General features: G+C 40.7%; 1 protein-coding gene across 8 annotated transcripts in view; it reads left to right on the top strand.

Annotated features, from left to right (window-relative positions):
* The window catches only part of BCLAF1 (BCL2 associated transcription factor 1), a 49,336-nt gene extending 24,459 nt beyond the window's left edge, over positions 1-24,877 (top strand). For 2 of the 8 annotated variants that reach the window (XM_089676208.1, XM_089676209.1), the window contains 7 exons: positions 4,548-4,653; positions 6,006-6,096; positions 7,464-7,636; positions 12,259-12,409; positions 19,231-19,380; positions 20,392-20,586; positions 24,471-24,877. In XM_089676208.1, the coding sequence (XP_089532334.1) occupies positions 4,548-4,653; positions 6,006-6,096; positions 7,464-7,636; positions 12,259-12,409; positions 19,231-19,380; positions 20,392-20,586; positions 24,471-24,476 (872 nt within the window). In that variant the 3' untranslated portion in view covers positions 24,477-24,877. Of the gene's footprint in view, positions 1-4,547; positions 4,654-6,005; positions 6,097-7,463; positions 7,637-7,734; positions 7,907-12,258; positions 12,410-19,230; positions 19,381-20,391; positions 20,587-24,470 lie in introns of those variants that run through there. The other 6 variants (XM_089676210.1, XM_089676211.1, XM_089676212.1 and 3 more) reach the window with 6 other exon arrangements.
* The last annotated feature ends 2,378 nt before the right edge of the window (positions 24,878-27,255 follow it).

The raw sequence follows: 27,255 nt of genomic DNA, 5'->3' as shown, positions 1-27,255 counted from the left end.
AGCCTCATCACACTATCCATCAACTAGTTCCTCTTTCACACTTGCTCTGAGATCACATAGAGACAGGCACCACCACCTTTCCTATTTACCCTGTCTCTCCGAAACAGGACATAGCCAGGAATATTATTGGCCCAGTCATGTGAAGAATGAAGCCAAGATTCAACAATACCAATTAAATCCTAGTCCTCTTCATGCACCAAAGCTTCCAACTCTCCTATTTTGCTTGGCAGACTTCTGGTTTTGGTGAACAAACACTTTAATGCATTGACACCTTGTTCACACGTATTTTGCATATATTTTATTTTCATACAAATGGTACCAATTCCACTGGTTGTTTGTAACATGGGAACCTTATCTGCCATAGCCCCCCCCCCCCCTTACAATCTTACCCCATTCCACCCACCAGTAAGTACTGACCCCTGTCTGATCTGACTACCCTGTTATAATCTAATTCCCCTCCCCCCCCACTCGATCCTAGTTTACAAACTCCTCCAGCCTTCCCATAAACCTCTCCCCTAGCACAGCAGACCTTCTTTCATTTATGTGCAAACCATCTCTAGCATATAGGTTGCACCCCAATGAAAAGTCAGCCCTGTGCTCTCCTTCCCTCTTACACCAGGTCTTCAGCCATGTGCTCTAGAAACGCAGGTCCTTCCCTCTTACACCACGTCTTCAGCCATGCATTGAGTTCTGTAATCTCCCCGTCTTTCCTGAGTTGCGCATGGCACAGGTAATATTTAAGAGAATATCACCTTGGAGGTCCTTCCCTTCAACTTGCAGCCTAGTTCCTTAAATTGATTCTTAAGGAGCCTCCACCTTCCATGTATTCTGTCATTGTTTTCAACATGAACCAAGACAGCTGGGTCATGCCAAGCCCCTCCCAGTAATTTATCAACATGGTCCACCACATGTCGAACCCTGGCACCAGGGAGACCGCAAACCATTTGGTTGAGGTGATCCTGGTGACAAATTATTCTATCAGTCCTTCCGATCATAGACTCCCCTACTACCACCAGTTGTCTAGGCCTTCCTGCACCTGCCCTCCTGGCTGTTAGGGATAGCAGTGACATCCAGGGCTGCCACCCCTGAGCTTGAACAAAATGTTGTGTACCCTGTAGTAGAGTGTAGCTGGCCATAGATGGAGCGATGTTCTTTCCTGCAACCAGGGTTGCGGGAAAGAAAATCGTTTGCTATCCCCATCAACACAGTGTTGATGGAGGAATCCCTCCCATGAAGCTATTGGTGTTCTCCTGGCAGGGAGAGCCGTCCCCACCAGGGGAAGAGTGACTACTGATAACTGCCACTAGCAATAATCGCATGCAAAATTCAACAGTCTAGTTGTACCCAAGTTGACCAGTCGATCAGCTTGGGTACATTCAGCCTGTTCAGTTCAGCATGGATCGGCCGAGAGTCGAACCGTCTATGGCCAGCTTAAGATTTCTACTGGCCTGGCCTGTGATGACCGCTTTCAGACACCGTGAAAGAAAAGGGATAGGTAAGAGGTTATATTTGCAAAGGTACTGATGTCCCTAGAAACTAAGAACTTAAAAGTTTTTTGAAAGTGCGGTTGTCCTTTCAAACAGATGCATTTCCAGCCAATGTTTTATTTATTTTTTAATAGCGGGCAGAAGGGTTAAAACATCTGTTAGGTAGTTTCTTCTGTGTCCACAAAGGGAAGATAAGCGCATCGCCACCAAATAACATGTTGAGTGACCTATTAATAAAAAGTGACTATTTGGCTTCACAAAGCTCCATCAGGCAGTAGTGACCGATCCATTCCAAAGTGCCAAAAAGTCACCACCCTGCTAATATAGATTACAACTCTGTATGGAGTGCACCTGACCGTGGTTAGATAAGAAATATCTAAAAAAAATAAACACAGGCATTATTGCTAAAGGCAATACTTTTTTTTTTTTTTAGTTGCGGAGATGGATTAAAACACCGGTCTGCCCCTGTTAGGGAGATTCACATTATTTGTCTTGTTTACCATTATTATTAAAAGTGAAAGTAAAAGAAAATCCTAAATTTTGGGTTGTCCCCAGAACAGTAATTGAGGGGAACTTGCAGGGATTTCCTCTTGCTTCCTGTTTTGGCTATGGGACAGGAAGCGAAGAGAAATCTCCCCAATGGAGTACAGCTGGCAAAAAAAAAAAGTCAGGAGTTGACCCCCCCTCCCCTTACTGTATCCAAAATGGGGGTAAAAAACATTTTGTCTGTAGTTCTACTTTAACCTTAAATAATTGAAGCATTGTCAAGTTTCCTTAACTTCAGCATTGGTATGTGTTCTACAAAATCTTTGGTCAAATTCAAAATAACCTTGTGGTCAATTTCACTAGGAACAAACATAGAAAGCAGCCACCTAATAGATGTCTGAATGTATCTTTGTCTAATTTAGAGGAACCCGGGGAATGCAAATTTTAACCAGCACCTGTGTATGACAACTCTGGCCCGCACCCTCCTGTGCCTTGCTTTGATTCTAGATTGCCTCCTTAACTGATGGGTGGGAAGGGACAGAGCTCCTGACTGCAGGAACTAGCAGAGATTTGTATAACAAAGTGTCTTGGAATTTGGGGCTCCTGGGATGCTTTGCAAGTTATATATGTGTACATGCAGAGACTGCTAGGTGCTTGCTTTCAATATATGCTGTCCATGTTTCACTTTAAAGTGACCCTTGAAATGTGTGTATTAGTCTTGTGGATTTGAGGCTTCTGTCTGCTTGTCATAATCTTCTGCCTCTCTTTAACTTTCAAAATGACCACAGAGTTGCGTTAAAGTAACACTGTTACAGATCTAACATCTCAAATTAAACTGTTGTAAAGAAGAGGTAAAATGCATAACTTTCCTGCTCCCTGCAGCACTGGATGAGAATCGCTCTAATCAGTAGAAATGGGCAACCAAAGTCTATCGGGATAGCAACACTTCTAGGAGTGTTGATCTCCTTGTTCTCTGGCTGCTCTCGTTGGGCCCTCCTGCGATTTTCCACTGCACTTCAGTGCAGGCAATAGGAAAGGTATGTGTTCAATCTCTTCTTTACAGATAACACCTTAATTTGGGATGTTAGATTGATGACCAGGTTACTTTATGCAGCTTCTGTCTAATATTTTCCATCACTATTCAGAAATAAAGGAGACTGAGTAACAGTAAAAGAAACAGTTTGTGTTACTTTCAATTTAAATATTGAACAATTGCTAACCTATTTCTGAAATTGCTGGTTGCCTAGCTTTAATGCTAATCCTCTGGCTTCAGTATTTTTAATTTTTGCCCCAGGATCCATATCAAGAATATTGACTGAAACAATTGAGTACTGTCCGTGATACTTTTTTTTATTTGCACTAACAAACAATTTTGAGGACAAGCTTTCCCGAAAGCTTGTCCTCAAAATTGTTTGTTTGTGCAAATAAAAAAAAGTATCACGGACAGTACTCAATTGTTTCTGTCGCAAATGCACTAATACGGCTACAATCGCCTCAAGCAAGAATATTGACTGAAATAGTTGATTTGTTTATTTTGAATCAGTGAATCAAAACGTGGAAACTGTGAAAGCATGATAGGCACCTGCCATTTTCAAAAAGAGGTCAACAGTTCCAGGCAATGTATTTATCCCATGAGAGACACATGGGGCTGCCATTGTCAATCCCCTCCTTAAGATGCTAGTACATTGATCAACTGGGTTCATTAAGATTTGAGTCACTTACCTGCATGCTTGTCCCAGGTAAGCCACATTGATGCAAGAGGGTAAATAGAACATCCGGGAAACTGGCATTAGCAGAAGGAGAGTTAACAGTGACGTCCGTCACCACTTTTCCAGTAAAGGTTTCCTTTAAGTTAATGCTTGTGACAGTATAGAATGATGGACAATGTTTGTTTAGCCAAGAGAGAGGAAAAAGATAAGAATAGCCTACTCACCTTAGATTCCATAAAAAAAACAGGAAACGACCAGCGGTCACTACTGAAGATTGTTGCCAATATGTTTCCTAAAAAATACATTAGGTCCCTCTCTACTGTAGGTAGTACTTGAAATTTATCTTACTGGACATGATCAAAACCATCTGTCAAGTTGAATCTATTGGTATTATTGCACTTAGGTGATAGAATGTGCACTTTGCCTTGCTTTACTGAATAAGTATTATGAACTGGCGCATACACTGTATAATGCGTATAGGTTTTGTTTGTGTACTAACAATTTATTTCTTTTGGCGAGGGGGGGGTGGCAGGGGGTAAACCTCTTTACTGCAATGTAGCCTTTAAACATGGAACCTGGCCAGTTGTTTAGTAGCTCTGTAAACATGGTGCTTGTTAAAAAAGCATGAACCATTAAGTAAGCCCTATTTACTCTGGTATGCCAAACATTTAAAACTGTGATAAATAGGATGTGCATTTTTTTATATAATGATCTCCCCCTTTGTATGTGTGTGGTATGGTGTGTTTTTTTTTTTTAACTAAGGTACAGTATTTTATGACTTTCACATTCTGCAAGTGACACTGTAAGGCTTTGTGTTTGAGTGTAGGTTACTAATCAAGTAGTATTTCTTCTCTACACCCAACAGAGCATTATTTCAAAGGTGAAGGAAAGACCCTCAATGAGAGATTTGCAGAGTATCAGACAGGCACAGAGGAGCGCGTAGGCCGTCCAAAAAGTCCCGAGATACATAGGTATGTCTTGTACCTCTTCTTGTTAAAATGGAACTGAACAAAACATGATTTGCTATGTTATAGGAAACCTATAGAAGTGGTAATTGTGCCTAAACCATACCACAAGAACTGTACATTTTGACTTGAATTTCTCTTGAAAGATAGCAGTGCATTTCCTCATATGTGAGGATGCCTAGGCACTCCTGTGCCTACAGCCACATAGCTTTTATATCTGCAGTTTCATTTCTAAAGCACAGCTTCTTGTGGCTGCTAGTTTTAAAAGATTTGGTGATGTCATTGCTGTGCTGCCCACTAGTCTCAATGCTGGAGACTGACATTAGACAGTAAAACCTTGCCTCTACCAAGATAGTTGTCTCCGTATAGAGACAGTGCAGAAAAAGGCATGGTAAGTCCGTAATGGGAAAAAGGTCAGCTGCAGGGAGACCACAGACCATAATGGTGCCTAATCTTTTGCCCTAATTTTGCTTCCAGAATTCACTTCCTATTTAAGAAACAAAACGGGGCAATGCTCTCACATGCATTTTATACGATGACTTCATATTACACTAGTACATTATACTTTTGTCTTTCCCTGTTCATTCCACAATCATACCTACTTAATAGTGAGGTTTGGGCTGAACCCCGTTAACCATTGGCAACTAATGAAAGCCCACAAAAATGCAAGGAGAATATACAAACTCCAGACAAGTGTCCAGCAGTACAGTGCTTCAAGACAGGAGCCCTAGTCACAAAGGGCTGTGTGCAACTTTGTACATGATGTTGATAGTAAACTTGAAATATGTCTTCACAAATACAAATGTACCCCCTTTGGTTTTTGAAGGATCCGTCCACAAAGAGTGTGATTCTGTTGTGGTCTGGTGGGACTGAGTCAGCTGTTGACTGCTGATATTCTCTTGGGGTCCCCATCTCTTTGCCATAGTTGCTATCTTGGGATATGTCTGCTACAGCTGAGTTGTTTCCACACTTCCTGTTGCATTCTACACATCAAGATGAGAGATGCATCCAGTAACTGTGCAGAATTGGGAAATCAAGCATAGAGTCTTGCCACTGCAGTTTCCAAGAGATGTATGAAACTATAATTTTAACCCTTCAGATTCTCTCAAAAATAGCTTTGAATGGTAACAAGAAAATGCTAATTTATGGCATCCTATTTACATTGCTTGCTTAGCATCTCTGAAGGTAGATTTCCCTGATTTGGACCATGAACAGATGTAAAGTCAAATCCTGACTCGCTCTGCCCAAAACTTAAAAATATTCTCTTGAATGCCAATCTGATAGAGGAGACCAGGGTATATTATGAATAAATGTTGTTTATGTGAGTTTCCTTTTTATGTATCGGTTTGTTGCTGCAGGAAGATAGCTTTGTCTCCTAAGGTCCAGAGAAGACAGATTTGTGTTCAGAATGAAGATCAAACCTTGGTTGTAAAGGAAGAGCATGTAAAGGTATACATTTGTGCATTTTTCAATAAGTATGAGTCTGTTCATTTGACAGAGAAATAGCTTTGTATAGACCAGAATGCCTATTTCAAATTCATTGTATGGCCTTACTGGAAATTGTGCTGGAGGGCTAAAGACTATGGTCAGACTAGCAGTGTGATTAAAAAAAATATGTATTAAGCGTATTGATTAAAATGTATGGTTTTTATGTGGCAAATTTAAATAAACTGATATTTATGTGATCATCATCCTGAAGTTCTAAGAATTCTGTCCTTTCTCAAGGACTGCAGCTTATCTCTGATGTTCTCATCTCAAACGTTAGGCAAGACAAGCCATAGGCTCCTTTCACACAAGTGGTTCGGTCAGGTCCGCCTGTCTGTTTTTCAGGCAGATACGATGGGTCCCTTTATTCTTCTCTAGGGGTAGCCAGATGTAAATGGACTTGTGTTTGTTTACACCCAGCTACCTCCGATCTGGCAAAAACGAACAGAAGGGGGATCTGTTCCCCTCCACCTGTTTGGATCGGGGGCAATCGGGTGTAAATGGACAGCTGGTCTGTTTACATCTGATCTGACTGCCCACAGAGGAGAGTGGGCTGTGTCCGCTCCACATAAGCAAAGTGGACACGGACCTGCCATCTGGCAGCTCCGCTCGGCCAGGGGATTTGCGGGTATGAAAGGGGCCATAAGGTAGCCAGGAGGGTCTTTTGCTTACCTGCAGATTGCTGCTTCTTGGCCTTGGTGGTTAGGATCTTTGTGAGGTAGGACCCTGATTGACTGCTCCGTTCTTGATCCTTGCTGTTTTTCAGACCCCAAGGCAGCAATCTACTGAAGAGCAAAAGACCACGAAGCCCAATATATATTTGTGCAGCTTCCAGCAGTCTTATGAGTAGTTTATGGTTAGTTTAGAGAAGGAGAATATTTAGGTCTGTAGGTACTATATTTTACATAATTTATATTACTATAGTGTGTACACCAGAAGTGTTGCATAAGTATTTTAATGGAAGTGCCAATTGGTAAAGTTTAAAATTGTGGTAAGACAGTTATTGCCTAAATGGATGTTTTATTTGACCCACATGCCAGTCACCGTTTTAGATGCTGTGGCTATACAAGATAGTTTTAAAATTCAAACGCTGTTAAAAAACATCTGTCACAAATATGAGAGAAAACATAAACACTAGCCATAGAAATATTATAGTAGTGCCTGATATACTGTATCCTTCAAGCACTGCATTCCATAGTGACATGTTTACTACATTTTGATTTGTATATCATTTTGATTTGTTAAATACTCTAATTATGCTGAAAGAACAAGTAAAAGGAAAAATTTCCAGCAATTTTTTTTTTTTTTTTAAATCCTCACAATATTTACAGGTAGAAAAAAAGCTAAAGAGACATGACAACTCAGCTGATGTAAGGAGTGACCGCAGGAAGGAGCACAGTAAAGATCGAGGGGAATCGAAATGCTCCAGGGAATCAAGTGATTCTCGCAAGCGAGAAAAGGTGCAGAAAGACCTAAAAGAATCTAAGATCTTCAAGGAAGAGAGGTAGGCTGACTGTCTTTCATACCAAAAACTGTAATGCTTTACTTTCTTATTCTAAAAGATTTTTTTAACGCCAACAACTACAATTGTTTGTTTTACAGCAAAATTGTATTTGTCTTTTACACGACTAATGGTGGATGAGGACAAAAACTTTGGAATAGCAAGCTAACTGAAAAAAAAATGACAAATTATTGTGTCCTATTATCCAGGCTACATCAGGAAGTTGGACTTCAATGCTGTGCATTTCTAGAACTCGTTTGTGTAAGAACTCTGGTTCGTTATGCTTGATTCCGCACTTTTTCCACTCATGACACCACAGTGCAAATACCCGATTGCTGATGTTTCTAAAATGCAATATATTCCAAAGAAGAAAGAAATGTTGGTGATGACTGCCTTGAAGAATAGCGATTGTGTATTCTGCACCTTATTTAAAGAAGTATTGCCAGAAGTTTAAAACCCTTTTTGAATCCTCAGTGGACTCAGTGTGCTTAACACTTGCCCCTGTTTGAATCTGTGTAGTGGCTTTGAAGTAAAATCTCCTTTATTTTCTGTCTGACAGTAGCTCCTCTCTGGGCTGAAACCCAGAGCTTTCTGACCATACTGCTCCGAAACCACAGCACAGATTTGAATGGGATTGTGCTGTGTGCACCTGTTCTCCCTATGAGGGTTTAGCAAGGATTTTAACTTAGGGACTTTCATAGACCATAAAAACCAGTTCGTATTTATTTTTGTGGTATTCCCTTTTTTATGATTTTCATTTAAAGATATACCGTATTTGAATGGGAACATTGTCTTAAATTTACAGAATTATGGGGTAAAGGTGGTTCATCATAAGGTTAGACATATATTTTATACTGTGTACAGTTAGTATGATAGACTTCAGGATCCATAGATGCTGGGAAATACGGTGTACAGAAAATCAAGAATTTAAGGGGAACAGTAAGGAAATTATTATATCAGCTGACTTATTTATAAAGGTGCAAGCTTTGGGGCTCTCATCCTTATCCATTAACTACTCAAGAATATTAAACAAGCTTGTGCATATCAGTTGTTGGGATAATTTATAAACATATGCATGTTACAGAATAGTAAATAAGTAGTAAAGGAAGGATTAGGTTGGCGGCCCTAGAACCTGTACCTTTTTAAAACGTCAGTCTTTGATTCCTGACTGGATCAATTTTAAATTACACAGCTCTGAACTTAGAGCATTTTTTGCAGTAGGTAGTAATGAGCTAATGGTCAAACAGTATTTTAAGATGGGTTCTACAAATTTTTGTAAAATCTAGTGTTGGTGCCAGTGGCCATTATGAAATGGGCATCAGTTACCTGCCTCCCAGGATTTGTCTAACCCTATAAACTGCACTTCCCCTGTCCAATGAGTGTACTCATATAGGCAACTGATTACATTATGCCTTGGAACGGTCCCTATTTTGGAATGAAATCACTTTTTTCCTTCTTTCCTCCTCAGTTGACCCTCATCTCAGTCTGATGTAAAGACATATATAAATATTTACTAATTAACTCCCTAATGTGTTAAAATACACTAAGTATGACATTCAGCCTCTAAATTATTGCATTTATTTTTGACAACCCAGTATAAAGCATAGAAGTGATCAAAATATTCTTTGGGTTCTGCATAACTGGGGTCACGGCAGAGGTGGTCTTTTTGTCTACATACTTTGAGATGAAAAAGATGAACTCCTTTTAGTACAAAGTAAGGAAGTATGTGATGTGAATAGGAAAAAGCGCTCTCATTACTCATATTTGGAGCTAGATTCACCTGTGCATTTAAAGTAAGGGCTAGTCTACACCACAATCCCTTTGTTCAATGTGTAGTTCCACGTGTGTATTTGTATGCACTTGAAATGTGCATACAGTGTGTTTTCAGTGCATATTAGGGGGGGGGGGTTTACTTTGCATTTTGTGGTGTGGTTGATGTGATTTTACATGCAAAAAAATGCAGCATTCTGTACTTTTTTTTTTTTTTTTGTAACATCTGTGTGGAGGCAAAAGGGTTTGTTACAGGGTGGCCAATGTTTGTGTTGAGAGCATGCTCTCAGCACAAAGACCAAGCTGTCAAAGTTAGCTATTGGTCCAGACAAAAGATTGGAAGGCAGTGGGACCGGATTCTGATCATTTGACCACTGTAACATGATCACCAATCCCCCCCCTTCATTCAGCAATATTTAAAGGGACCCCCTGAGTGGGAAAGGGTCAAACGTGCATGAAATTACCACAATGCCACAACTAGCCTCATTAAAATATATAAAAACATTTTTTTGCATATGCATTCATACTAAGTCTATCAAATATGACATGTTCTTGACTGTAAGTTGGTTTTATTGTGTAAAAAATTAAAAATCCAGTTTGAAGAAAAACCTCCTCCATCAGGGTTAATTGGGAGCACAAGAATAACAAAATAATGGTAATGAAATAGAGATTTGAACCCAGCCTCTCAACCTTTTCAAAATGTAACCCTTGAAATAATTTTCTGGTCTCAGAAACTCCTGCTAATTGCTATATCTGTAGCTCATGGTGCGTTAGTGTGATTGTCACTAGGGGAATACTCCCTTATAAACAGCTGAAAAGATAAATGGTGCCAGTGGTTACTTGTCTGGTAGGCAGGAATTGTTCAGTGCTCAAGGAACCCTTAATAACTGCAACCCAACAAGAATTAGCAGAAGTAAATTTAAATGTCAATCACAAGAAAAACATCCTCATTTTCAAAGTATTTCATGAATCTGCTTAATTGGCTGCCAAGGTTAACCGGTTCCCCACCACTCTGTAGCAGAACTACTGCTACAGGGTGGCAGGGCTGCGCAAAATCACGTGTGTGTATATACGTGATTTTGCATTTCCGGGTAGGGGGCGCATACGTGCACCGTGCTACCCACGCAGCCATTGGCGGCTACAGCTGTCGATCACTGGGTCCTGGCTGGAGATTCCCCCACAGCACCCAGCAATTGCCGAGGAACAGTGAAAGGGGAGAGTTCTGTGTGTAAACAACACAATCTCTCCCCTGTCAGCACTGACATGCTGCTTTGTATTACTCTGCATAGCATGTCTGCTTAGTAAAGCACATACAGTAAAACAGCACACAGTTAACCGGTTGATTGCCCCAGATATTAACCCCTCCCTGCCCAGTGTCATTCGTATAGTGTCAGCCCTTTTTTTTTTTTTTTTTTTAGCACTGATCACTGTATTAGTACCATTGGGATGTCAGTGACAGTCGTGGCCCCCCCCACTGTCATAATGCCCACTGCAGTCCTGCTATAAGTCACTGATTGCTGCTATATATTCCGCCATTTTGTAGGCGCTATAACTTTCACGTAAGCCAATTAATTTACATGTATTGCGATTTTTTTTTTTTTTTTTTTTTTTTTGAAAAAAGACATGTAACAACAAATTTTGACCTAAATTTATGGTGAAAACACACACACACACACACACTTTTTTTGTTTTATAGCGCAAAAAGTAAAAACCGCAGAGGTGATCAAAGCAAGCTCCATTTGTGGGGGAAAAAAGGATATAAATTTCATTTGGGTGCAGTGTTGCATGACTGCGCCAGTTAAAATAACGCAGCGCCATATCACAGAAAATGGCCTGGTCAGGAAGGGGGGGTAAATCCTTTGGAGAGCAAGTGGTTAATGTAAAGGTCCAATAATGACATAGAGTGCAAAGGTTAGCAAATGGAATCTGAGGTACTGCTTAGCCCTTCTATAGAATCTTGCAAAGTCAGCTTGCAATACTTGATACAGCATGCAGGATAAACTGTACAAAAATATCTGCACACTTCTTGTCACCAACAATGTTGCAATTTCTGGAGCCGCTTTCAAATTGCACAGGAAGATATATGCTGAATACTGAATAATAATAATAATAATATGCTAACCAGTTTAATTCAGAGTGACACAGCTTGCAGCTTTAAAATTGATATTTGCTCTAGGGAACACCATTTGCATAGCATGCCTCTGACAGCCAGGGAAGCACAGTTTTGGTATCATTAAATCTAAATGATGATTTAGGAAGCAGGTTGTGAAATTATTTCACTGGCTTGTCATTGGAAAGCAGAACTCCAGGAAAACTGCTAAATAGAGTAGAACTTTTCAGATGAGTGACCTGACTTTTCTCTGCTACATTGAAGTAATACAGCTTGATCACCTTCTGGCCTTCTAATTAAATGCTGAAGGAGCAGCACAATAAGTCACTGTGCTCACTCTGCTCTCTTCTGTCAGTATTGTCTTTATCATCACATGTGCGTGCAATACAGTTGTGATGCAGCAATGCATATGTTGAACTTTTTACTGTGGTCTTGCACCCCATTTATTTGAACTGCCTACCACATCAAAGAACATTCATAAATAGGCAGGTAAATATATATTGTAGCACCAGTACTGGAAAACAATAAAGGCTGTGCTCTAACCTGTTATATAACTTGTTCATTTATTTGTGTATTTATGCAAACTATTTTATTTACTCAGGGCACAAATTAGGTTTAGTTACTGGAGTTCAATTAATGGTTTTGTGAATTTATATTTGCATAAATCTACCTTTTTTTGTTTTATGTAGTTTTTTTTCCACTTTTAAGATTTGCTTTTGTACGTATGTTTCCTTTTCTATTGCAGCAAAAAGAGAAAAGAGAATGAGCCCTCTCTTTCTCTATCAGATGATGAGAAGGACAGTAAGAAGGAAAGCAGGGATGAAGAGTTTAAAGGTCCCTTGGAGCCCAAAGAATATGCAGGTTTTCAAGGAATCAGCAGGCCCAGAGGAACATTTGTAAGTTGACAAAAAACCTGTTATATTGCTATAAAGGCTTAATATACAAATGAATGCAGTATTGTGAATTCATAGATATTTTGCGATCTGTAAACTCAGTGGTAAGGTAGATGTGGGCATTTCAGACGATTATCTGCACATGCTTGTTTCCGTTTTCTGTAGTGAGTGGGTAGAACACTAGTATATGTATCAATCAGGTTATATATTTAACTAAATTAGTAGTGCAGATCATTAACGTCAAGGTTTGTGAAAACAAAACCTAAAATAGGGACCAGTGAGTTCGGGACACTTCAGCTGCACCCTCCTTGGTTAGCTTGCTGTCATGCAGAGAATCTATTTCTGACATTGCTTGGAAGACAAACCATTCATACTAATACACAGACTGTGTGCTTTGTTGCAGCCGTAGCCTGTAGTGATGGATAAAACTGATTCCTGTTAAGATTTTAGGGGTTTTGTAAATGTGTTCATGTCACACAAATAACGCAGACAGGTGTTTTTTTTTTTTTTTCCCCCTTTTTGTGGAAATAAACCATCCAAAGTGTGCTCTAAAAGCCAGGGCACACGCATGTGCAGTTCATAAAAGGGAAGGAGACAAAACGTTCTAAACCCAATCAACCCAAATTAAAGTGCCATTGAACCCAAAAACCGAAATGTATCAGATTGCAACTTACCATTTCTTAGATGTGGTTGAATGTTCTTTTTTTTGGAATTTTTCATTTGGTAATCCTGAAAATAGCACACTTCCTGTCCCTAGATAGTTTTGCTTTCTCCTCCACTGTTGACTTGAGGGGATCCTTCTGTGCTTTTTAATAAGCTCTTCAGGAAGTGACAAGTGTATTTCTGGCAAGATCCACAGGAAATGTCTGTATTTGCTGAAAATGTTTTTGACCTTAAAAATACTAATGCTGCCACCATGTCGAAGGACTGATAAGTGGCAATATATACATTTTTCTTTGGCTCCCACCTCTGCTGGCGTGAAGTAGTGTGACACAAACAGGGGCACATGGAAAACAAGTAAAACAAGATAAGTAGCTGGAAGGCACTGAACTACTGTGTGGAGACATGAATGAAGTATTTTTGTGCACTTCATGTTAAAGCGTAAACAATGTAATGTGCTAAAACACAAATTCTACTGCACTCTCAGCTAGGCTCAATGTAGCAAAAAAACAAAAAAAACCTGACAGCTGCCTGCGCATTAATATAAAGTGTTTAGCATGTGGGCAGTGTGATTGAGCCCCCCATACATCTGGTACAGATATATTCATGTTTCGTATGCAGATTCTCTGTTTTTTGCAGTGTGGCTGCAGGTGTTGGGGAGAAAAAAAGTTTGCCAGCACCTGAGCTCAATTTAAACCAGCTGGCAGGAGTTTAAAGTGATAATAAGCCTAAAAACATTTTTACCTAATGCATTGCCTGCATTAAGGTAAAACACATTTTTAAGTTCCTTGTGTGATGCGGAAAAGAAGAGAGAAGAGATCAGCGCTGTGCATGGCTGCATCTCTTCTCCCCTCTTCACACAGGGACTCTTGACAGCAGTAAGAGCTAATGGCTCCTGCTGCTGTTCATCAAGTGTGATAGAGGAAATTGGGGGGCTGCTGTTTGTGTCTATGGAGCACGGCTCCATAGACGCACAGCTTGGGAGTGAGCACGCAGCATTTGTCCCCGTAGCAAGCTGCTTGCTATGTGGACAGACAAAGAGGAGGAGCCAAGATCGCTGGCGGGGGACCCGAGAAGAGGAGGATTGGGGCCACTAGAGCAGGCGAGTATAACATGTTTGTTATTTTAATTAAAAAAAAATCGGCCTTTAGTAACACTTTATTTCCTTCTGAGCCCTGTTTAGTATGCTCACCACACACCCCTTACCATCTGCCACCCCTCTACATACACTGTATAAACATTTTAACTTTTTTATTCAGCATTTTTTTTTTTTTAAATTAAAAAAGGAGAACTTCTGAATATTCATACACAGTAATCTAGAATTGTTCCTATCTAGTTGAAGAGGTATTTCAAACATGAGTTAGACATGTGTAAAATCCTAGATAAATAATTTAACAATCTATGATTAAGGGAAAGTTCACACTACTTGCGTTTTCAGTGTGCTTTTTTTTTCTGCATCCAAAACGCACAAAGTAGGTCATATGGTTGTCAATGTCCTAGTTCACATCAGTGCTTGCAGTTCCAATGCGTTCCGGATGCAGAAAAAAAACAGGCTGCATTCTTCCTGTACAGAACTGTACTGGAACGTGGTAAAATGCACTGGAACACACGTCCCAATTTAAATTCAATACAGGGAGAAAAAATGAACTGGAACGCATCAAAAACGCACATGCAGAAACACATCCGGAACACATCTGGACTTTGTTTCTATAGTGTGAACCGGCCTGAAGGGTCAGTTCACACTATAGAAACGCAGTCCATATGCATTATTGTGTTTTTTTTTTTTTGTTTTGTTTTGTTTTTTTTTTTCTGTATCCGGAATGCACTGGAATGTCAAGCACTGATGTAAACTATGACATTGACAACAATATAACCTACTTTCTGTGCATTTTGGATGCAGAAAAAAGGCACACTGAAACGGATAAAGTGTGAACTGGCCCTAAAAGTATGAATGTAAACAGTGGCTGCTTTAACCTGTGTGTATAATGATAGCTTCCAACGCACTGACTCCAGCAAAAAAGTTAAAGTACCATACTGTTTATTTTCATATCCTTTTCTCTTAGATTACTTTTTATGTAAACCTATATTAGAAATGTCTGCTTTGAGGGCTGGTTCACACTAGAATGGCACAGGAACACGGTCCGCATTCGTGCGCGATTTTCAGCCCATTCACTTGAATAGACTGCAATCACTCTGGATTGCACCAAAAAAAGTGTATGCTGTACTTTAAACAACACACTGCAACCAAGTCGCATGGTACTGCGGTACCATGTGATCCGGTACAGGCAAACACACTATGTTTGCAATATGCATTTGGGGGGTTTATAGGAAAACATTGACACCCACACAGATTGCACACCCAGTGTGTTTTGAATGCGGTGTGAGAAATTCGCATTCCGTGGGTTCTGGTGTGAATGGGCACTAAACAAAAAATAGCCTTTTTAAAAATTTCCCATCTTTGCTTGTGAATGTTGGTAATGGTAGGTGGCCTTGAAAGCAAAGCTGCAGGTTCACTAGAGTACTTCCCTCCAGCAGCATAAACTGTCCTTTCTTCACTCCCTGATTGCTCCATTTAGCCAGTGGGAGCAAAGAAAATACTCAATACTTCCAAGAAGCAATTGAATCACTCCTGTTCCTCTTTTTGTTGAGGCGCTGTCTCATGCGGTTAGGGAGAGAGTCCTCTGCTCTGTGAATGCTCAGAATATAGTGATTTGGAGCTTAAAGCGGAGCTCCAGTCAAAATGTAAAAAAAAGTCAAGTCAGCAGCTACAATAGCTGAAGTTGCTGACTTTGAAAAAATAAACACTCCACCTGTCTTTTGATCCAGCAGGGTAATTGCCACAGCCGGACTCACTGGCCATCCTCTCGTACCGGCATCGTAAGTGTGGCACCCGGCTATGACAGCTTACGGCGGCGCTACACCTTGTGAACTGTCCCGTAGTCTCCTGGGACCTGTCGCATGTCCCAGAAGACTACAGGGTGGGGGACAACAATAACCTCTGCTGTAATCGTTTGGAAGCGGAAGTGGGAGCAAGTACCTGTCAAATTCGGGTACCCACTGCTCAAAGTTGCTAATTCTTCACAGGGAGTGAGGGATGAGGCCTTAAAGCTGGGCTTCCCCTTTTGGGTGGAGCTCTGCCTTAAATACTTCAGGACACCAAATATGAAATGTTCTAAAAAAAGTCAACAAAGTTTCTAGGATGTATCTTCTACAACTTGCTCCTCTCCCCCAGCTAATAATTGCCATATATTACAAAGCAGGAGACTGTCAAAATGTTCCTGTGTAAGTTGACACTTGTAAATGGTCTGAAAGTATTTACGGTTTTATTCATATGTAAATCAAATGTGTAACCATTTTTTTTTCTCTATAGATGCCTTGAAAATAATTTTTTTTCAATAAGAAAAATGTAATTGATATCTTAAAGCCAAGCACCATAAAAAAAACTTAAAAAAAAAAACAAAAAACCTGCCTACACTGCAAGGGTTCACAGGTTGTTTATGTCTAGGGCGGGTGTCGGCAACCCGCGGCTCCAGAGCCGCATGCGGCTCTTTTTCATCTTTGCTGCGGCTCCGGAGCACACTGCCCACCAGGTGACAGGCAATAGGGTTTCAGTGGTCGGCAAGCCGCGGATCGCAAGCCACATGCGGCTCTTCTGTGTGCCGGGCGCCCGCTCCCCTCCCTCCTCTCGGGCGGCCGCCTCAAAAGTCAGGACTCTTTTAATCCGGCCCGCAGAGCGTGGAACATTGGCTGTCAGGATGTAGGTGGGGCAGCCAGGATGTAGGCGGGGCAGCGTGACGAACTCCTCTCCTCTCCTCTCACAGTCTGCCCTGAAGACCGGAACACAGCGCGGGAACACAGCGAGAGGAACGCGCGGAGCAAAGGTAAGTGAATTGAGACAATATGGGGGATGAATTACTATAGGGGGGATGAATTACTATAGGGGGGATGAATTACTATAGGGGGGATGAATTACTATGGGGGATGAATTACTATAGGGGGGATGAATTACTATAGGGGGGATGAATTACTATAGGGGGGATGAATTACTATATGGGGGATGAATTACTATGGGGGATGAATTACTATGGGGGATGAATTACTATATGAGGGATGAATTACTATAGGGGGGATGAATTACTATAGGGGGGATGAATTACTATAGGGGGGATGAATTACTATATGGGGGATGAATTACTATATGGGGGATGAATTACTATGGGGGATGAATTACTATGGGGGATGAATTACTATATGGGGGATGAATTACTATATGGGGGATGAATTACTATAGGGGGGATGAATTACTATGGGGGATGAATTACTATATGGGGGATGAATTACTATAGGGGGGATGAATTACTATAGGGGGGATGAATTACTATGTGGGGGGTGAATTACTATGTGGGGGATGAATTACTATATGGAGGATGAATTACTATATGGGGGATGAATTACTATATGGGGGATGAAGCTAACTGCACGATCCTGTATATAGCATTAAGGTAAGAAACAATATATGCAGTGTCGGATTTGTTTTAAATGTTGCAATGGTTTTGCGGCTCCCAGTCTTTTTTTTCCCTTCGGAAACGGGTCCAAGTGGCTCTTTATGTCTTAAAAGTTGCAGACCCCTGGTCTAGGGGATGGGGTAAAGCCTTTTTACTCACGCTTTTACTCACCCTGTCTTCCGCAGGCTCTTTCGTGCTGCTAGAGCAGTTCCATCAGCCTCTTTCCTCTGCACTCTAGCAGTCTTGGGTCCTCTGACGTTATAAACATCAATGCAGGGACCATAGACCTGCACTGGATGTGAGGGCAGAGGGAGCCAGTGCACTGCTGGAGCGGAGGGGAGCACTGTCTGCTGAGGAAGCAGAGGTCGCCTAAGCTAAACATGCAGTTAATTGTTGCAGTGTGGGGGCAGCACCACTGCAATGGAGGACTTTTAGGTTCTCGTGGTTTAGCTTTAAACAATAGCAAAGTTATCGCCAAATAAAAAGACCCATAGTGCAAATGTAAAAATTGCTTAAGGTGTGAAAAGGTACAAGAGGTGAAGTGGTTTAACAGGACTGACTGACCTGTCTCCAAGTGGCTCCATGGAGCCTAAGTACCACTACCACTCAGTACAGTGCTCAGCCAGAGCCTTAGACTTTGACAGGCTGCCTGTGGTGGGGCTGAATGCTGCGATCTGTTCCCTCCAGGCGCACTAAAATGCTGGAAGAGACGCAATGCAGCTGGGCAGCCCTGTGTTTAAAGGACCCAAGTCTGTTGACCAGGGTACAGGTTAGCGCCATGGTAACTTTACACTGGTTTTGTTTGCTAAAAATTCAAATGGCGTTTCTTTTCCTTACATTAACTTTTGATTCTTGCACAGTAAATGCAAATGTCCTCCAGATTATCCAACATCATCATTTCAACCTGGGGATCTATCCAGAGTAGGAATATTTTTCTATACAATCTATGGCTGTAGTGAAAGGCAGGATAGAGTTATAACAGTTCTGTTCAAGCTTCTGTACTCATGATTTCAATACTCCTGAAGTGTTTACGTTTTGCTTCTATGCTACACTCCTATGGAGAATTGGAACTCCAGGAGCTCCTGGACCTAACAGTGCACCTTGGCTGTCACTGACAGCTGGATGGAGGTTTCAGCACTGGTGCTGGCAGGGTCCCGCAGGCTTCCTTGAGACTGTCTTTTTAAAAATCTGCTGGGACAAAAAGCCACTATTCCAACGAAGGTTTAAAATGATAGCTGAGACTCGAGTGGTTAAGCTATCTTCCAATTAAGCTGAATCATGCAAAGTGCATTTGGAAGTTGCAGAGCTGACCTAAGCAGGAGAAACGCAATAGAATTATGTAGTACAAGGATTACTTGCAGTGTGCAGAGACGTATCCAGCTATACAAAATTGTTTTCTATACACAGAAGTTACTAGTGTTTCTATTTGAAAATTGTTATTAAAAAACAAAATGTATCTTCTTTATTTTTTTTTATTTTTTTTGCTTCAAGCAAAAAAATGCATATTTTTAAATTCATCATATTAGTGCATTGATTTTGTTTAGTTTTTTATTTTAATATTTTTTTTGTCCTTTTGTCAACAATTAGTATTTTGTTTTAAATCAACCAAACTTGCCTATGCCCATTTTGAACACTCCGCCAATTAAACCAATTGTTTAGCAGTTTCGAATTAGAGGCAGAGGTCGTGCACGTGGGGTGTTTGCTGGGACAACTGCTGCTCCTGTGAATACAACGCCAAATTTCCAAAAGCGTCCTAAAGAGGAGGAGTGGGATCCAGAATATACCCCTAAAAGCAAGAAGTACTTCCTGGTGGGTGTTTGAGGCTTTACCTTTGCATGAACAGACTAGCCACAATGCAGTGCGTTAATATCAGATGAGCAGCTGTCTTGGCTCAGGCTTTAATAAAACTAGAGGGCAATAACTTTGATATGTATTTATGAAAAGTATTGGATTGTCCAGCTTCAAGCTAGTACTCATTGAAAGGATATGATCAAACATTTTGGGGGAGAAAAACCTTGGTTTCAAATGGTGTCCATATCAATTTTGTGTAAGGAACCTTTTTTTTTCTTTTAGCATTTGTTACTAGTAAAAATTTAATATAAAATGCATTGTTTTGATTTCCTATTGCTGACACCAAAAATGTTAGATATTCTGTTCTTGGCAGTGCAAAATTTTAATAAACACTCCTAATCTTAAAGCCCAAATTCATTTTAAATCGGCTAAATACATTCCATGTGCATCAAAAGTGTTCAGTCATTGTTTTCTTCAGAAACGGTCTGCCCCTTGCCAGCATGCTGCGGACAATGACCCTTGATCTCTGTGCAGAAGCAGTGACCTATCTACAGAGGTGTGACATTCCATATGTTAGAGCTCTCCAGTCAGCAAGGAGCATGAGCCTTTTCTCATTGCAAAGCTATTATGACTCAACGGGCATTGTGTCAAGCCTCTACAGTGAGACCAGAGCTTCCAGACAGAAAATAAAGGTTGTTCTTTGCCCCATTCCAGTAGGGGGCAGGCTTTTCTGTGCAACTGTGGCTGCTTTCTATTGAAAAAAAATGACTGAACATCTTTTGTTTTGATTCACCTGGTATATATTTGATACTGAAAGTTCAGCTGGGCTTGAAATGATAGCTTAATCTTGTAGATGAAGTGGTTTTTTTTTTCTGCTACAAATGCTTAAAAACAATTAGTGCTTCTGTTGTGTAAAATATACAGAAATCTACGTTAGTGAACTTGACTGTGTGCTTCACAAGATTTGGATGCATGTTGTAGGCCTTATATTAGTCTGCATATTAATCTGGGTTTGGCTTGTTCATCTAGCATGATGACAGAGATGATGGAGTGGATTACTGGGCAAGGAGAGCAAGGGGTCGTGGCAACTTCCAACGTGGAAGGGGACGATTTCCCTTCAAAAAGTCTGGAAGCAGTCCAAAATGGACCCATGACAAATACCAAGGGGATGGTCTTATAGAAGATGAAGATGAAGTGTTGGAAGACAGGCGTAAGGAGGAGAAGGTGGGTTATCGTGTGTTCCTTTTTTTTTTTTTAAATTAAGATTATTAGGGATTTTACAGTTTTACCATACAGAACAGTGCGATTTGTACAAATTACAGCACAAGCATCTCCCATAATCAAGGTCCAGAAATGTATGTTGGTCCACCGACTGCTTACATTTGTATGTCCTAAGTCAACAAAGGACAATTGTAAAAGGTGCACTGGTACGCTGTAACGGGGATCCGTACTGAAGGCAACATTTACTTTTCTGTGATAAGAGATCTAAAAAGCAGGGACAGATATAGATCAAAGAGTAGAGAGGATGTAGGAATACAAGGTTTAGGAAGGGAACTAAGGGTGGGGAGGGAGTGGTGCCCAGACCAATGAGGAAAACGGGCTACTATCATGAGCAAGGCATCAAGGAGTAGATTCCACCACTAAGTTTGTGGGGAAAACATTTCTTGGCACTAAAGCCCTAGTACAGTAATATATTAAGGGTCTCCAAATCTAAAATTGGTCTTGATGATCATATAGGTTTGCTGTTAGTTCCTTCATGCATTTCAGATATGTTATGAATGTGTGCTGAGATTTTGTTGGATTCCTGCAGCTGCTTGTAAGAATGAATTGCTGTTTTTCTTAAAGCTGAACTCAAGGAAACTGGGAAAAAAAAAACCCTTTGTACTGGGGCTCCCCTCGCACTGCAAGTATTACATTTTCGTTTTTGCCTGTGGTACAAGGAAAAAGGACATCTTACCTTATCCCTCGCTCCCACAGAGTTGTCCCCCAAAACATCTTTGGTTTGGCAGACCAGCTGGTGATGGCATCAGTGACATCGTGTACATTGCAGGGCTCACAGTCGTCCATTGCAAGTGAGGATGCCGAGGATGCCTCTCCAACCACATGGAGAGAAATGACCGCCAACTGCCTGAGGAACTGGGGATAAGGTAAGTAAGAGTCTCTTCTTTATCATACAGTACAAGGCACAGGCTGTCAATCATATCGGATTGGTTATAAGCTGCACCTGCAGATGATTGGACACTGGCAAAGCTACTCAAAACGTTAACTCTTCCTCATATAGCCCCTCCCACCATATGATCCTCACGGTTTTACTATTTCTCTTTATTTGATGGAATCATCTTTCTGTGGGAGAAAAGGTAGCTTTTAGTAAGAGCAGTGCCAGGCCACTGTGACAGAAGATGTTAGTTTTCTGGATCAGTATCCCCAGCTTCATGCCACGTGGACTGCATCCAGACAGCTCACAAAGATAGCAGCGGGGCTGGCCTGTAAAACTGCGACTGCACTGGACCCAGCACACAGGAGATACATCTGGGTACCTGGTACAGGCGCATCTCCCCTGATTTTACGCTACAGGTCCAAGGCCAATGTTACAGACCAGGAATTTGCAATCTCTACCCCAATCATTCTTGGGCCTTCAAAAGCCACCCTTTACCACCAATGGATTTCCCAGATTGGTACATTTTGTCATGGTGGTACCTGCCACCAGAAAAGCAACGTGGTTTTGTGTCCAAATGCTTTTATTTTACCTAGAGAGGTGTCTGGCTTCCACTTAAAGGATTTTGTTTTTGCCCTTTTTCCTAAGTGTGAGCTTTAAGTGTTTACTTGCCTCCATCAGAAAATCTGATCCTCTTTGTTTCGTCAAAGCCAAATAAAGTCTTCTGTATTACGTTCCACCATTTGCAAGGTGGATTAGCAAGATCACTTATGATGCCTGATCTCTGAAGGGTAAGGAGCTTCCCTTCTGATTAAGGCTTATTCTAATAGATGTTTCTTTTGTTGTGCGTGAGTGAGAGACAGCGACCTGGTTTTCTCTACATGTATATTTTCTAAGCTTTACGAATTGATGTTCAGGCTTCATTTGATGCCAGCTTCGGCCATTACGTTTTGCAGGCTGTCATTTGAACTTGGCGTGGGCTTGTTTATTTGTGTCTCAAATGTTTGAGTTTTTCTTGCCTATGCTCACCTCCATTACTGCTTTGGGATGTCCCATCTTTTATAATTGAAAGACTGTATCTTTTACTGTATAATAAAGAAAACTGGATTTTTTTTTTATGTACCTGCAAAATCCTTTTCTTGGAAAACCGTTCAGGACAGCTTTGCCCGTTTTTTTTGTTTTTTTTGTCTTTGCTTTCTTAGGAGTGTTAAAATAAACTATAGGCAAAACTGTAATTTTTGTTTGTTTTTTTTTTTTTGTTAGGGAGGTTAACCTTTAGCGCTACACTGTGTGTTATTTTGTTTATTTACTTATTGGGTATAAGGTTAGTGTTAGCAGCTTTTAAGGTCAGGGCTACATTTAAGTGCAGGAGGATCCTCTTTTATATTTAACCTCCCTGGCGTTATTTCCTAGTGTAGCTCGTGGTAAAGTTTCAGCACCACAAGGTAAAGTTTCAACACCACAAGCGGTAACCCCGAGCTACACTCGGGAATACCCTGCAGCGTTGCTCCGGGATCTCTTCTACACTTACCTTGTCCTGCGCTCCCACGATGTCCCCCCTGCAGTGTCCCTGGCAATGTCCTCCGGCCGATGTCGGCATCTGTCTTCCAGGTTCCGTTCCTTGCGACGTCGGGACGTACGGGGATGGAACTGGCGGGAAATTTGAAAATTTTAAAAGTGACATTCACTAAAATCTCATAGTAAAACATTGCTGTATCAAACCATTTCACACACATTTTATCCCGAGTGCTTTGTCCTGTGCCCTGCCTGCATTTTTACTGTTCTTTCTGCCTGGAAACTTAGAAATGTCCATGGCGTCTAAAAAGCGTCCCTTTAGGTCAAAAGCTGTTTTAGACCAGCTAGAGAACAGCGATAGTAAATTAGAATCGGTTGCAGAATTGAGTGATAATGATTTGTGGGGAAATTCATCATCAGACACTGAAAATGATTTTGCGACTTTGCTCAGTGATGTGCGAACTTGGCGCTCTATTTCAAATTTCAGTGTTTTTGGTTTGATTATATTATTGAATTAAATTTATTATTACATTATTATTTTTTATGATTATTTATTAAATTATAATAATTATGATACCCGGAATGTTTACTAGACTCTTGTTTGGACAGATTTCAGTGAGTTATTCCTAAAAATTACAGGCCTACAATAAAAAAAACTACATATTTCCATGCCAAAAATGTACCGCTTTGAGCACAGAAATACTGACATAATCAGACCACTAGGGAGGTTAAGTCCTATCAGTTTGTTTCCATTTGTGTCCCATAGGGGAGATTTCCCTTTTTTCAACTTTTTTCTGTCACATAGCCAAAACAGGAAGTGAGAGGAAATCCCTTTTAATTCCATTCGGCCCTCCAGGTCACCAGAACTAGTGTCCCCATTGGAAGAGTTCCCTTCTGTTACCTTTCTGGGGACAACCCAAAATTTGTCCTGTTTATTGTCATCATTGAAAGTGAAAGTAAAAATAAAATCCCAAATAGAACAGGTGAATCTCGCTAACTGGAGCAAAGACGGCAGTAAAAACCTACTGGGTGTTCTAATCCATCTCCACTCTTTCCAATACTTAAAGCTGTAAAGTATAACACCTTTTTTTGTTTGGCTTTGCCAGTGTACAGTAACCTGATGTTATGATTGACAGCCTCTGTTCTGTAATGTACTCCAAGGTAAGGATTTTAAATGTATGTAAAAAATCTAATATTTTTCTCATGCAGTAGGCATCAAGCATTTAACCTTTGCAGTGTGCAGGGAGCCCCACTACAAAGGACGTTTTTTCTCCAGTCCCTTGAGTTCAGCTTAAATTTGAACACTGTGAACTGCCACATACAGTTTTTGTCAAACGTGCCTTTTTTTTTTTTTTCAAAGAAAGTAATTGTAATATATATTATTCTATAGGATGTAAGCTTACAAAATAATGAATGGTATATTTTTTCTTTGTTACAGGAGTGATGTATTTGGAAAAAGAGTTGGTACCACACCAAGATGTTTTTATTTTGCAGTTTGTCAGTGTGATCAACAGAAAAAAAAATCATTTTCGTTTTTGTTGCCACGTGACAAATCACCACAATTTTAAAAAGACATAATTTTTCCGTAGTGTAATTGTACAGCAAGACTCCAGAAGAAAGCTGATCAGTCTAATTGTTTAAATTGTGTTCACTTTTAAGAATCTGCTTTTAAGTGTCTGTTGATTGATTGTTTCTGCCATGGATTATGATGCACATTGTGCAGTTTTTTTCTCTTCTATGTTAGTTAATACTTTTAGAGTAAAGATTTTGTTTTGCAAACAATTACAAAGTTTGTAATTGAAAAAGATTGTTAAAAATATATGAACTAGACGTATGGATGATCAATTGAGTCCCTTTTTATTGTGATTTGAATTTTCATGTATTAACAAAAAAAAAAATCAAAATTAGATGTATGACAATTACATTACAACAAGCATGAAATAGTTCAGTAGGGATGGTGATATATAGAATAGTGAAAGCGGAGCTTTGGTCTGGGGGAAAAAAAAATTAAAAGTTAGAACCTACAAATACTGTAGCTGATGACTTTTAATAAAAGGACAGTTAACTATCAAGGGATCCAGTGCTGTTCTGAACAGGGATGGTTCTTTGCTGGTCTTCGGGTCCCCAGGTCGACCATCTTGAGCACGAGAAGTCGGCTGTGACTTCCTATGACTTCACAGCCAGATCCCCACTGTGCATGTGCAAGTCGCACTGCGCTTTCTGAATGGACCTGCAGCCTCCTGGGATATGTCAGATGTCCCAGAAAGTGCAGTCCTCTGGGAAGGAGGGCAAACTTTTGCTCAGTTTGCCTAGGCAAGTAAAGTGAAAGTTGCAGTGGGTGCTTGTCAGAACTAGGTACCTGCTCCCTAACCCCCCCAAAACAAACCTTCCAAATATTGGGAGGAGGAAAAGCAGAACTTGCCCTTTTAAAGCGGAGCTTCACCCAAAAAGGGAAGTCCACTTTTGCCAGGGAAAAAAAAATGTAAAAAAACAATAGCGACTCAAGTCATATTGTAATTGAATGTTATTAAAAATTACCTTTGCGTTTTAATCTGCAACAGTGTACTTGCAATATGGCTACCGGGAGGAATTCTGTACACAGATGATGTACAGAACGCCTCCTGAAACTAATTTCCCAGAGGTCTGCACTAAGATACAAGTGTTTGGCATCTCCTCCAACAAAAATGTCATTTTTGGTGAGATACTCCCAAAGAGAAATCTCATCTACAGGGATGCAGACCTTGCAGGTGCAGCAGCTGATCGATAATAGAATTGCCCCAATACAGATTAACCCTCACATAGACACAGACAAATAGCTATTCAGAATAACAAAAGGTAGGGATCTGCAACAAAATTTGTTTAAAATCCTTGCAATGTGTCCATAGATCACCCAGAGGGGAATTTTTTTTTCCCAACAAAAGTGGAGTTACTCTAAATTTGGAGTTTATTCGTGTAATGTTCACCAATTTTTAATCATAACCAAATAACTTTAATGTCCACATGGCTGTGTTATAAACAGCTTAACTTCTACAAATGTGAATGTCAATTTTAGGGCTATCCTTTTGTTACCAGATAGTACAGTGTTATTGATTACTTTTCACATAAAATTAATAATAATCAATTTTGAAACTCAATCCTCCTGACTAGCAAATAACCCCGCAATCCATTCCAAACATTTGTTTTACATACAGAGCAAATATTTGCTACATTTGCAATTAAATATGTGAGAACATACCACCACACCATCTTCATAACTTAGGTTGATTTTTGATCTAGAGGAGCACCTTAATTTAAATTTGACCTATAGCCATATTAGTGTATAATATACCCATTTGCTATGTGTTAAACTGCATTTAAGGCTCCATATGCTCATAGGAACTTCAGCAGTACCATCTTGTGGATAGTCTGTCACTTACCACATTGTCACTACAAATAAGAGCAACAACATTGCTAATATTACCCCCCCCCCCCCCCGCATGGAGAGACCATAACACTGACAAACACCCCCCTCCCCCACTATAAGAGCCTGATATTGACCAACAACACCTCACCTGAGAGAGCCTTCCACTACCATCACCCCCATGCACTGGCAACCCCCCACCCACCCCAGTGAGAAAGAAGACACTCACCTACACAGCGCCGGACATCCCTGGGAACAAGAGTCAGGCTCTGCATACACCATCAGGCAGCCCTCAGCCTCTCTCAGATCCTACCTGATGCCCATGCTGTGTGTGTCCTTTCCTCCATCCCTTCTTTTGGGGGGTGGCGCTGCCCCCCTGAAAAATGCCACCCTAGGCAAATGCCTTGTAAATATGCCCCTGGTCCTAATGCAAAATTGGGTATAAGTGTGGAGAAGGAGAGAGTATGTGAGTGAACTTAATGCGGAGTTCCAGTTAAATAAAGTCTGCAGCTACAAAATCTGTAGCTGCTGACTTTTAAAATACAGACCCTCACCTGTCCCTTGGTCCAGCGGTGCCCTCACCATAACTAGTTTCACCAGCTGTCTGCTCTTCCTGACACCTGCATCTTTAATGTGGGTACCCGGCTGTGACAGCTTTCGGCTTCACATCTGAGTGCCCACTGTGCTTTGTGAATGATCCTGTGGCCTTCTGGGACCTGTCACGTGTCCCACAAGACTAGGGGGAGGATAACTTTCTCTTCCGGTCACCTTAGGCGATTGCACCTGAAGTGAGATCGGGTATCTGTCAAATTTGGGTACCAGC

This window comes from Staurois parvus, unplaced genomic scaffold (genome assembly GCF_062004578.1).
Source record: "Staurois parvus isolate SC_StPar_1 unplaced genomic scaffold, SC_StPar_1.0 ptg000165l, whole genome shotgun sequence".
Taxonomy (NCBI): Eukaryota; Metazoa; Chordata; class Amphibia; order Anura; family Ranidae; genus Staurois; species Staurois parvus.
The sequence above is the reverse complement of the archived record's forward strand: the minus strand, read 5'-3'. Positions and strand labels throughout refer to the sequence as shown.